The 13,775-nt window shown below is 50.4% G+C and overlaps 1 protein-coding gene across 1 annotated transcript in view; it reads left to right on the forward strand.

Annotated features, from left to right (window-relative positions):
- LOC144728739 (uncharacterized) overlaps positions 1 to 13,775 on the forward strand; it is an 87,382-nt gene that overhangs the window by 46,645 nt on the left and 26,962 nt on the right. Inside the window, exons 6-8 of the mRNA XM_078608346.1 lie at positions 3,644 to 3,774; positions 4,553 to 4,672; positions 6,589 to 6,702. Of these exons, the coding sequence (XP_078464472.1) occupies positions 3,644 to 3,774; positions 4,553 to 4,672; positions 6,589 to 6,702 (365 nt within the window). The remainder of the gene's footprint in view (positions 1 to 3,643; positions 3,775 to 4,552; positions 4,673 to 6,588; positions 6,703 to 13,775) is intronic.

Here is a 13,775-nt window from a genome sequence, read left to right on the forward strand (position 1 = left end):
CACCAGGAGTCAATCGGCAGATCGCGTGTGGCGGGGTAAAACGCGGGTACTACCACCTCTTCCAACATGCGGAGGAGTAGGCCAAACACCCTCTGAGCGCGGCTCTCTCCAAAGTGCCCTCTCGAGGCAGGGCTCTTCTGCCAGCAGCGACGCGAGCAAGAAATTGCAGGGCTGCGCTTTTACCCATCACTCAAGACCGCAGTGCCCTTGGGCAGTGTAGGGGGGAGGCGTTGTCGTCAAGTAAATATTACAAACTGCTGCCCGCCTCCCCTGGCCCACATTAAAAACCCTTTGCCCACGCAGCACGGCGACCTCGTGTTTACAAATCTCGCCCGTAAATTAGATCACGTGTCTTGGCACGCGCGAGGCCGTTGCGCTAAGCGAGGCTCAGGGGGGGGGGACCCACGCCAAACACGATCGAGCCGAGCGCTCGATTGCAAACGCGAATGAGCCCAACGTGATAGCGGCCGCGTCCCTCTCTCGCTCTCTCTATATATAATCGTACAAAAGAAAATTAAACGTTCAGAGTAAAAAGCGACTACGTGGGACTTTTTTTTGTCAGTATCAAAGTATGAAAAAATTAACCCGTAAAAACAAAGTTTTTCACTATAAATCCTTTATATGCGTGGCGGCTAGAGTCCTCTCGTCCTCTGGCTTGAGATGGCTGCCACCTATGGGTCAGATGATTGCCTGCCACTATTAAGCAATCGGTAATTAAATATAAAAAAAAATCCTTAAAAGTGTAACATTTTGGAAAAATATTTTCACTAAAATAAATTGTCACGCACAACGAGTCTGTGTGCAAAATGTCAGCTCGATTGGATCACGGGAAGTGGGTTAAAAAACGACCGAAAGATTTGCACAGTCGTAAGCGCGCAAGCAAGCAAGCAAGTGAACTTAATTTAAAGGATTTAAAAAATGAGAATGTGTTTTACACTTTCTGGCAATATAACAGGAAGGTGTTAAGATATTCGAACACCAAATAGAAACCTTTTGCGAGGAATCATGTCTGCATTAATCACATTCTTAGGTTTGTGTTGTCTCCGAAACGTCGTGATTTTTATTTTATTTTTATTTTACTTTTATTAATTTTAATTTTTTTTACCTACGTGACTTTACCGAACAAACATAAGAATATGAATCCTTGCAGTCACGAAAGCTTCAAATCTTGCATTAATCACACTGACTTGTGGTGGACATGCAAACAAAACATGCTCCGATAATGTATACATGCGTTGACTTTGAAACTGACGGGTCTATACCAGAGACAGCCTTCTTCAGGGCCTTGTCTCACCAGTGTCAAGCCAGAGAACAACAACGCCAAAAGGCGAACGGTTTTATTGCCAGAAAGGGCGAAACCGATTCTTGTTCTTTCATAGAAAGCTCCTGTTGTGCTCGTTTGGCTTTAACCAAACGAAGAGGGCCACGTGGCCCCCGTGTATGCTCTTCTGCCACTTGCCGCCACAAATTGTTACCGCCCAGGAAATGTCGATAACCTACGGATCGATAAGTAGGTCTACTTTCCTTGGGCAAAAGCGGGAGGGAGAACGTCGGTAATTGGAGATGGAGCGATTGAGGTCAGATCGTTGAGCGGGTGCCAGTTGGATCGCTGCAACGCAGGAGCGTCCATGAGGGATGGCCTTTATCCAGCAGTGGATAGATGATGTCAGATGATGACGGCGATGATGATGATGAGATATCGTTTATTTAAATGCAAGTGAGGACCCGTTGAAGCTTAAATCCTTATTTTTCAAGTGTTGGCCTGAGTAATACATGTCAAATGCCACGCGTTTATTTTAATAATAAGTTCAATAAACAAACATGACGCATTGCCCGATATAATAAACAAAACCTAAAAACATTAACCCACAGCAGTACGAGTTGATGATAATAATGTAAAGGCCCCCCCACCACCACCACACCGCGTCGGCCACGTCGAGTTGTTTGACCATAGGGGCCGTCCATAAATGACGTCACGCACCTAGGGGGGAGGGGGGGTCAGACATTTGTGACGATGTGTGACGATGGGGGGGGGGGGGGGTGAGAAATGTGACGTCATATGGAAATGCGCAACTTTAAATAAATATAGACAACACGTTATACTTAATTAGATAGACTTTTTAATAAATGTTTTCTCCTACAACATCAGAGTACAGCGCCACATTAAATACGCACTACAATGACTATAGCTTAAAGCGATTTGAAGCATGTTTTATTTTTTTTTCGGGGGGGGGGGGGGCAGAGCTTTGTGACGTCATATTTGAGGGAAGTCTGACTTTTTGTGACGCCGTGTGACGAGGAGGGGGGGGTCAAAAATCGTCCAAAATTGCGTGACGTCATTTATGGACGGCCCCTTACTTCACCACGCCGGTGAGGGTGGTGAGTTTGTGAAATGCAGCGGGCGGGCGAGGCTGGCTGGCTGGCTGGGTGGGTTGGGTAGGGGGGGGGGGTAGCGGCGGCGGCCGGGAATCGAACCCAGGACTCCGCCAGCTTCAAAGCGCACGCAAATAAACCTTCCGGCAAAATCCGTGCCCAAGGCGCACCTCTTAATGTGACACCGCTTTGAACGAAGGCAAAAGCATTTGGCGAGCGGGGTTCCTTTCTGATGTGTAAAAAAAAAACGCAAAACGCTTTGGCTGGCCACATCCTGGAAAATTCGTTCTGGTTATAATTCATGTGTAATGTGGCTCTTTCAAAGCTGAGCTCATTACGGTAAATATCAATCAAGTAATTGCCGTGCTAATCTGCGTCATCGCGCACCATGCAAGTCAAGTCGTTCTAATTTCGCGTGCATTTGCAGTTACCTTGCCAGCTCGTCGCTTGTTCCCCCCCGGAGGGGGTAGTGGGTTTAATGTTTTTGTTGTTGTGTAAACGTTCGGGATCGTAGCGTTACGATTTCTGAGAAGTGTGCTCGTTGTACCGTGCGATCCATGTATAGATACCCCACTAAAATGTGTACAGTACAGTATCGGGAACAATTACCGTGGAAAAAACAACAGCGCTTCTTTTCACAGCATCTTCACATCTGTCACAAATGTGGACTGGGAACAAGAGTGATCATGTGAATAATGCGCGATCATTAAACACTCTTCTCTGTGAGATAGGCAGCCATCGCTTTCGCAAAATCCAGGCAACTTTTGACAAGGAAGTCGGATTGACATTCGAAATTGGTGGTATCTATAAATGGATCACCATTATAGATTCATATTTTAATAGTGTCTATACCACTGCTTACTCAGCCCAAATTGTTTTGTTCTTATTTTTGTGTTATCATTTTGTAAAAAGTATACAAAGGAACACTTGCTTAATTAATTTATTTGTGTATTACCGAATCGGGTGACCAGTGCGTGGCCCCAACTGCTATGTCAGTGGTTCTCAACCTTTCTTGGCGCTTGTTGAATTTTTGTTTCAATCGACCCACCGTGGTTCTGAGAAATAAATGCACGGATAACGAACACCAATGATGTGCCAAAGCACATTGAGCACAAAATGAACGGGACGGCCTTCGAAACGTTTATAAATCACCCCCTTTCCCCCCGCGGGGCATTGCCACGTCACCGGCAGAGGTCTGCGTGCGTCCTGGGCTGAGAACCACTGAGCGAGGTAACCGAGTCCCCCGCGCTGCCGCTGTTCGCTGCTGTAGGTGCCAGTACGGCTGGCAGGGCTCCCTGTGCGACCACTGCGTGCCGCACCCGGGCTGCGTGCACGGCAGCTGCTCGAAGCCCTGGGAGTGCCACTGCCAGACCAACTGGGGAGGTCTCCTCTGTGACAAAGGTAAAGTGATTTAAAGCTTTCGTGACTTGCAGGGATTCATATTCTTGTTTCTTTCGGTAAAGTCACGTAGAAGGGAAATAATGAAATAATATTTATGGAAATTAATACAAATTCTCACGACGTTTCGACTGCAACACAAGCAATCGTCGTCAGGTGTGAAATCCACGGATAGAAAATGTTGTGTGTGTGTGTGCGTGCGTGGATTTCACACCTGATGATGATTGCTTGGATTGTTCCAGGATTGACAAAGGGGTTGTATATTTGTCCAAAAAAATGTCTTGATAATACAATTATCACGTGTACAGAGTATTGTCGTCTTCATTTTGGAATAAATAATATGCCATTGTGGTCTGTGAGACCCATTTTTCGAAGGTTAAATGCACCCTTTCAAATGTGTAATGTTTCGATTTAAAGCTTTCGTGACTGCAGGGATTCATATTCTTGGTTCTTTCGGTAAAGTCACGTAGAAGGGAAATAATAAAATAATAAACAACGCAAGTTCTTCACCTGAGGACGGCTGCTTGCGTTGTGGCCGAAACGTCGTGAGAATTTTATTACGTTTTATTATTTTATTACTTCCCTTCTACGTGACTTTACCGAAAGAATCAAGAATATTCGGCCCCTTTCACAACGTCTCAAGTCTCCGTAACTTTATGGAAAATGTCAATTGTGGCAACGGATCACGAACGCGTTTATTGCAATAAATAGATAACGAGACCGGCTCGACCGTGCGTGCGTGCGTGCGACCGATTCAACTCCCGCCCGTCTCTCGCGCCAGACTTGAACTACTGCGGGCGGCACCAGCCGTGCCAGCACGGCGGCACGTGCTCCAACACGCAGCCCGACAGCTACGAATGCGCGTGTCCCGACGGATTCTCCGGCGCCGAGTGCCAAATCGGTGAGAGCCGCGGCCGTCCCCGCTTGCACCATTCCGCCAAACCGTTCCCGGCGCGTCCCCTGGATACCTGCCGCGCATATTTTTTTTCGGTCGCGCCACTGCGTGGCTCTCCGATGTTTTTCTCTGGGCAGTTCGGCGCGTTGTTTCAGCACGGTGTCCAACAATAATAATAATAAATCTATTTATAACAAGCACATTTTCACGGAAAGTCAAAATCCCAGTCGCGACTCGAGGGCATGTGGCCCGGTTTGGGGTCCCTCGTACGCTCAACGAAACGGTTAACAATGATGCTAAAATCATTCATTATTTTACCAGGTGAGGCTCACTGAGCGATGTAGCTCTTTTTCAAAAGCGACCAGGCCACAAACGGTAGCTCAACAAAGTGGCTTATTACGTGGACATTTATAGCAGCCAAATACTCTAAACACGTGTTTATAAACATGGAGGGAAACACAGGAGGACCCGGAGAAGAATCCACGCAACCACTGTTTCGAAGATTCTTTATTTCCTTCACTTCCTGAAGAAGCTCACAGCACATGAACTGGAGCATCGTTCTGGTAGAGCGCTGTTTCTCCGTGGCTGCTCCGGTCAATTGGCACTGCCATCCCCGCTACGCTTGAGCAGCAGCGGCATCGAATCCATCACCACCACCACCACGGTGGTTCAGAGACGGCTGAAGGCGAGATGTTAACTACCTCACTTGGTATACAAGAGGACGTGGGTTCGATCTCGACCCTGACGCCTGCTGTATATTTGGAGTTTGCACGTTCTCCCCGTAGTCGTGTGGATTTTTCTCTGGATCCTCCGATTTTCCCTCCACATTTAGAGTCTATATGCGTTCAGAGTATTTGGCCGCTGTAAATGTCCACATGATAACAAGCCACTTCGTTGAGTTATCATTTGTAGTCTGGTCGCTTCTGAAAAAGAGTTATACAGTTCAACGGGCCTTACCTGGTAAAATATTTAAAAACATTTTTAAAATAAACAGCTTTAAAATGAAAATACGACCAACGACCGTGGAGAAGGCGACACGCTTTGCCAACACGAGGAGCCTTCCCATGGAGGCGCCACTTGGAGTTTGCTTCCAAGTCTCCGCAGCCCTGGAAAGTCAACGCTCATAAGCTAAAGCAACGACACCACCGGGGCTCTGTCGTCAGTTCCCGAGGGAGCTCTCAGCTTCCTGCCACGTGACGTTTGGTGGTCCTTAATGGGCATTTGCAAGCGAATTCCATCATGTACCAGTGTCAAGGTGGAAATTCCAAATTATCAGCAGCTTAGCCAAATTGTAATTACGTGGTTGTTTGTGTGTGCAGTCATTAGTGATTGGACTAAGACCATCAAACTCGCTACACACGAGAACCTGGTTTCATCTCGGCTGGGAGCCTGGAATTTGAACCCATGATGTCATCTGCGTTGGCTCAGTGCTCCAATACAGGCGTAAATATTGACTGCCCTCTGAGCTGCCTGGCCACCCCTCCACGGATTATAATTCAGGCGTTGCTCGCCTTGTATGCGTATTTGTCAGTGTATGTTTTGTGAGTACATGTGTGCGCTGTATATGCATGCGTGTATGTACGTGTGGGAAAAGATAGCGCATTGGTTAGGACAATGCGCTTACTAACCCGGCGACTCCGAGTTCGATTCCCGCTCAAAACCAATAACAGTGGAAAATAATTGAATCAGTCCTGGGCCTCCCCTAGGTCGACTCAGCCTCAAAGGAGTACCTGGTACGATGTGTAAGCATCGCCACTGGGGAGTCAAACGGTGGCCGGGCCACCCACCCCCTCGTGTGCCGTGCCGGCCTTCATAGATTCTCGCTAAACAGCACTTGCCCCAACGGTCTGTCACAGGCTATGAGGGAGATAGATCACTGTCTTTGTTTGTGTGTGTGTGTAACTACGCTCGTATGCGTCCAGTGGAGCGCGCCTGCCTCTCCGATCCGTGCCTCAACGGCGGCACCTGCGCCGAGACGGACGCTGCGTTTGAGTGCGCGTGCCCGGCGGGCTGGAGTGGCAAGACGTGCGCGCAAGGTGAGTCTCGCACGCACGCGCACACACACACACACAAAGACAAAGATAAAGATACCCCGTGTAGCTTTGGCAGACTGTTGGGGCAAGCGCCGTTAGCGAGCAGCACTTATGAGGGCCGGCACGGCACACAAGGGGATGGGTGGCCAGTCTTACGCCCTGGTCGCCTTTGCCTCCCTAGTGGCGATATTTACACAGTGCACCAGGTACTCACTTGAGGCTGAGTCGACCTAGGGGAGGCCCAGGACCGGTTCAGATAATCGTCACTGATGTTGGCCGTGAGCGGGAATCGAACTCGGGTCGCCGGGTTCGTAACGCAGCGCGCTAACCGCTACATCACCGCTTCCCCCACAACAACACAACCGCCATTCACCACTAAGTGGTGATGACGTCACCACGACGCTTGTGCCAGGCCATGTGCACACACACACGCGCGCACACACATATGCGCACACACACACGCGCGCACACACACGCGCGCACACAGACGCACGCACACACGCACACACGTTCACACACACATACGCGCGCACACACACGCGCACACACACACGCGCACACACACACACAAGCACACACACACATGCGCGCACACACACGCGCGCACACACACGCGCACACACACACGCGCACACACACACACAAGCACACACACACATGCGCGCACACACACGCGCGCACACACGCGCACACACACACGCGCACACACACACACAAGCACACACACACATGCGCGCACACACACGCGCGCACGAGACCGCCAGCGACGTGCCGATTGCTTCCTTCCTATCGCCCAAAACCGGCCCGAAGCACCCGGCCAGATTCCTGGCGTTTCGTTTGCACCGTTTAGCGGCGATGGAGGGGCAGCGGCGGCAATGGGTTTGCGCTTCCCGGACACGGCTCGTGGTGGGAGGCATTGTGAATTCAATGCCGGATTCGAATGCGGATTTATAGCTCTGTGGTTAATTCCGTTCCTCTGTGGGGGTCATTTCAGGGCTCCAGGGTGAATGAAATGTGTACCACTCTCTGAATGGCTATGCTCTGGATGGACTTATTCCCACCATAGGAGTGTAGAATGTTTAGCGCTGGCCGATGGCTTTGTAAAGGCGATAACGATTTGTCTTTAACTGGCGCTTCAACGCCGTAGCATCTCAACACGCGTGATAACGCAATAAAATAAATACGGGACATCAGCACGCCGAGCAAAAAACTTGGGATGGCGCATGAAACAGCGACTATCCCACGAGACGAGCATTGCCGCACGCACATCGAGTGGTAAACCACTTTCATTCTCAATCATCATCATCATCATAGCCCATCGTTACGTATTTCTTTCAAACCATGCGAGTGAAACGTGCGTTCGCGGACGGCCCGGCAGCACGGTTCCCGCTGCCTCCGTTTGTGCACGGTTGGCTATGTACGGTGCGAAAGAAGTTCAACGCACGTACATACACACTCGCGTTGGTGAGCAGCTTGCGAGGCCGACACTGCCACCACCGCCGTCGCCGCTACCTTAAACCCTCACTCCGCCGCGTGGAAGATGTTTGCCGCGCCAAGTGACTCACGCGTCGATCGCAGAGAGAGCGGTGGCGGAGAGAGAGGGGACCGTGCGGCGATGGATCCAGGCGCTGTAATGCTTCCCGCATGTTGTTGCGCGGTGCTGGAATGCGCACGAGAAGTTGTTTTGCGCGCTCATAATTTTTATTTTTTTTGCAAACTTTTATGGGAAGTGAGAGCCGTGGATTCAGTTGCTGAAACTGGAAGCTGTTTGTGACTCTGGCAGCAAGCGGCATGCGTGGCCACCCACACGTGCAGACCCCCCCACCCACCTACTGACTGACCCACCCATCTACTGACCTACCTACCAAGCTACCAGTAGAGTGAGATGAGAGGTAGGAGAGTGCGTGGAGGGGAGTAGAGTGGGATGAGAGGTAGGAGAGTGCGTGGAGGGGAGTAGAGTGAGATGAGAGGTAGGAGAGGGCATGGAGGGGAGTAGAGTGGGATGAGAGGTAGGAGAGTGCGTGGAGGGGAGTAGAGTGAGATGAGAGGTAGGAGAGTGCGTGGAGGAGAGTAGAGTGGGATGAGAGGTAGGAGAATGCGTGGAGGGGAGTAGAGTGAGATGAGAGGTAGGAGAGTGCGTGGAGGGGAGTAGAGTGGGATGAGAGGTAGGAGAATGCGTGGAGGGGAGTAGAGTGAGATGAGAGGTAGGAGAGTGCGTGGAGGGGAGTAGAGTGAGATGAGAGGTAGGAGAGTGCGTGGAGGGGAGTAGAGTGAGATGAGAGGTAGGAGAGTGCGTGGAGGGGAGTAGAGTGAGATGAGATGTAGGAGAGTGTGTGGAGGGGAGTAGAGTGAGATGAGAGGTAGGAGAGTGCGTGGAGGGGAGTAGAGTGAGATGAGAGGTAGGAGAGTGTGTGGAGGGGAGTAGAGTGAGATGAGAGGTAGGAGAGTGCGTGGAGGAGAGTAGAGTAAGATGAGATGTAGGAGAGTGTGTGGAGGGGAGTAGAGTGAGATGAGAGGTAGGAGAGTGCGTGGAGGATTGTGTAGACTTTCAGAGCCATCCTGCGGTGTGCTGGTAGCCAGTCACGGGAATCTGAGCTGTGACTGTACAGACAGCGCATGTTCACTTTGCAGAAGTGACCCCTTATCCCACGTCCTGTGGCACATCACAGATCACAGCCCTGTGAAACGTGGCCCAGAGGGCGGAGCGTGGGGGGGGGTCTGTCACACTCACTAAAAACAGCCCAACGGGTCTCCCATGAGCAATCTTTCCAAACAAACAAAGCGTTTCGCCCGCTCGCTCTGCGGAGGTGTAAGAGTCAGCATTTCTTTCAATTATTTTGTGATTACGATTATTGTTTCCCCTAAAACACAGTTGTGCTCGTTAGGGACGCAGGCGAGGGAATATTACTTACGCTGGCGGCTGGTGGTAGTGGTAGGGGGGGTGGCAAAAAAATACGACTGTGTCTCCGCTGGTGCTGATTTTTGCGTGGACGAGCTTTAGAATCGCGGCGAGAGAGAGAGAGAGGAGGAGGAGGGGGGAGGAGGAGGAGGGGGGATTAGGAGGATGGTCGCGTTGGCCAACAAACGTTCAACCGAATTGCACCGCATTTCCTGCCTGCCGTTCGAATTCCCATCCGCCGACGCGGCGTGCGTGCGCGCACTCTCATCTAACCAGTCGTGAGCGGGGAGACATTTAATTGAGCTCGATCGAATTAAATTTTTTTGGTATTCGTACGCAGGTGCTGGGCGAATTATTACATCCGCAGGTTCGCTTGGGGAGTCCTTCATCCAGCGGTGGATTAAAACATTGCTCATGATGACCACGCTGATGGTGAAGTGGACTTCCTGCCAAGATTGGCATTGCGGCGATGCTCATCTCGGGTTGCGCAGCCGCTAAGCCAGTGGTGGAAATCCCACGTTCCTATGGCGGGTGAGAGTCCATCCACAGGACAATCACCGTTGACTTCCCCACAGACGTGGTCATCGTTTTAGTGACCCTGGAGGACTGATGGGCTGAATCAATCCACCTCCCCCAGAGAGGAGTTGAACTCGCAAAGCCTTGCCAATTGCGAGCCGCTCGCTCCAGCGCTGGGCAGCCACTTGCTGCTCGCTGGTTTCTGAATCGGAGGCAGCTACGGCCACGGCGTTGTGAGACACTGGATGCATCTCCTCCCTGCCACTCGGGAGGCATTCACATGAACACGACAGTGAATGTGCCGGAGTGGAAGCGATCGTGTCCTGAGTACGCCCGCCACACTGTGATATTTCATGACCATCTCTGCCTCTTTGAAGGCAAAATGGACACATACGCTTAGTTTTTTCGGTAAAGTCACGTAGGTAAAAAAATTAAATTAAAATTAATAAAAGTAATAATATGAATAAAAGAATAATATTTTTAGTGATTTTATTTTATTTTATTTCTATTATTACTTTTATTAATTTTAATTTCACTTTTTTACCTACGTGACTTTACCGAAAAAACTAAGAGTATGAATCCTTGCAGTCACGAAAGCTTCAAATCTAGAAACAAAATTGACACATTGCTTCTCAGTGAGCTGCGGTCCTAATCGGTGGACGCACGGGGCCCAAGTATTAAACCACCCGCTCTTCCATTCGAACGATCGACCGCGTCTGTAAGAGTGTTCCTCAACGTACATCCCTGTAAGTCGTGGGATTGCCCAGTGAGCCGTGTCACTTGCCACCGCAGCCCCCCCCCCACCCCCCGCCTGTTGCCGGGCAGGAGGTGCTTTTAATAGAACCCAGGGAGGAAGGATACTGAAGACGCGTGGTGGCACAGCCGGTGATTGCCACCCTCACCCCCCCTCCCAACCGCAAGCCCTCCCCGCTCCTTCCGAGCCATCCGCCCGCTCTCCTTCTCGGTGGCACGGCGAGAGGGGCGGTGAAGTACGCGGCGCTGAGAAACCCGGCGACCTGGGTTTGATAATTACCGCTCACGGCCAACGCCAGCGACGATAATAATCTGAGACCGGTTCTGGGCCTCCCCTAGGTCGACTCAGGTCTGAAGTGAGTAGCTGGTGCAATGTGTAAAAACAACGCCACTGAGGAGACAAAGGCGGTCGGGCGAGTTGTTGGCCACTCTCTCCCTCGTGTGCCGTTCGAGCCTTCAATGGTGCTCGCTGAAAGCACTTGCCCCAACAGTCCATTCAGGCTATACGGGGGGGGGGGTCTTTGGCTTTGTCCTGTGTTAGCGGTGCAGCTCTTGGGTGCACAGGCAGTGCAACTGCACCAGGGCCCACGTGACCAGGGGGCCAGGCACCAGTAGGGCTGCCCCACCTGTGCTGGTTTTTCGCATTGTCGTCTTCTTGTTCAAGAGGTTTCCGCCGCTACCGTCCTGGGAAATCTGCATGGAGTGGCTGGTCACCCCGTGGTGCCCTTATAAAACTCAACGTTTAACCTACTCACGCCGGCTTGTGCCCGCCCTCACAGTCGGCCATATTTGCGGAATACACCACGCCGCCGTTGACCCTGGCCATTGACCGAGCAACCCAACGTTCCTATCAGCACCCTCCGCAGGAATGTGTTTTTATTTTAATAGCCTTTTGAAATGATGCATCCCTTTCTCAAGGGAGACCTGCATCACATAAAGAAAATCCCAATTGCAAATATTCTGCAAGAAAAGCAACACGCGATAATGATATCTTCATCCAGCAGTGGATTGAGGTGTACAGTATTGCAATATTTTAATGCGTGACAAATCTTAAGTGAGCCAACACACATTTCTGTTAATGCATACAATACAAAAAATATGTATTTTATCTGAAGAGCCCACGACTGTGCGCCAAATATCTCCGGCGGCATTGGCACGCACCATTAAACAACGGGGAGCTTTCCATGAATTAACGACCTCTCAAGTTCACACGAAGCACTCCGGCCAAGTTCGTAGATCCAAGTTCGACGCATCAGGGATTTGATTTGTTTTTATTCCTCTAGGACAGGGGTTGGCAACACCAACGTAACAAGAAAATCCGTGTTTTTTTGTTCTCGAAGTTGGTCATAAACTCAGTATTTCAAGGGCCACAATCGCATACTTGTCAACCCGTACGGTTTACCCATATTATTGTACAGATAAATTTAGTTTTCAGGTCCATACGGCGTACAGCCGTTGCAATACCGGCACATGTTTTTGTCTATTGTTCATGTTTCTCCCTTGCGATGGGACTTTGTAGGATGAACGTTGAGATATATAAGGTCACGGGGTGACCAATTAGGTCTGAATTGGCCTGTAATAAGGTAGGGGACTGATAAGAGGTTGACAGGCATGCGATCGCTTGTGAATAACGCGACGAAGCAGTTCCTTAAAGAGCCGCAATTGGCTCCGTAGCCCAAGGTTGCCGACCCCTGCTCACGGACAAAACATTATTTGAAGGGAGGGGGGGGCGATGTTTTGCATCCGCTTTGCCAAGTCGCCTCTGACACAGAGAACCACAGGTCGACCTGCATGTGTTTATACGGCAGTGGGTAGGTCAAAGGTCAATATACGGAAGTGGGACTGTTCCAACAACAACAACCGCCTATTTGCCACTAAGTGGTGGTGAAGTCACCACGGCGCTTGTGCCATGCTAGGTGCACTTTGAGGTCACGTGAAGTATCGAAGGCCTGCTGGCAGGAGGTCACTGAACCAGACCCAGGTCGCATGGGTTGACCGACTGTACACCCCTCATATCCCAACTTTCTGCGTTTTAGTCGCCCGGCGCTCTGCTTGTGGGTAAGTGGGTGAGTGAGTGGGTCAGTGGGTGTGTAAATGGATGAGTGAGTGACTCACTCACTCAAAGATCCCCTGTATAGCCTTTAACAGACTGTTGGGTAGAATGCTGTTACCCACTCGCACGCCCATTCATCCACTTTCACACCCACTGACCCACTCATTCACACACTCACCCTCTCACACATCCACGCACTCACTTGTTCACCCACTCACACACCCACTCACCCACTTACACACCCACTGACCCACTCACTTCCACACCCACTCACACATTTAGACACCCAGTCACACACCAAACGGGAGCGGGCAGGTCCAATGTCAACATGCGAAAGTGAGGCTACTCTAACAACACCGACCCACGTGGCTGCGGTGAGCCACAGACCATGGAGCATCTATTGCTCTGCCAGCTCATAGACGGACCATGCACAGTGGAAGACCTATCCAGGGCTATAGACTGGGCCATATCAACATCATGAACCACGGTCTATCCAATGCTGGCCATATAATAACGTGCATGTTTCTGTATTTAAAAAATATTACTGTGATGGCAGGTCACATGGATACGATTGTCCCGGGCAAGAGAGTGCAACTTCGATTCGCTATGGAAAACGACATTTTCATCGACATATTCAGTGAGAATTCATCCCTGTTTTAGACTGTGGGTCCCTACGTGCAGTCCATTGGTATCTAGAAGTCAATGTGTATCGACGTGAGTGTTTGTAAGTCCTAATCGCTTGTCACATACAGCTCTCTCTGCCCACTACAGTAAAACATTTTTTCTGGGATTGTTCCACCTGATGACGGAAGCTTGTGTTGCCTCCGAAACGTCGTGATTTAGTTACTTTTATTT

The sequence above is a fragment of the Lampetra planeri genome, chromosome 30 (assembly GCF_965212315.1).
Source record: "Lampetra planeri chromosome 30, kcLamPlan1.2.h2, whole genome shotgun sequence".
Classification (NCBI taxonomy): Eukaryota; Metazoa; Chordata; class Hyperoartia; order Petromyzontiformes; family Petromyzontidae; genus Lampetra; species Lampetra planeri.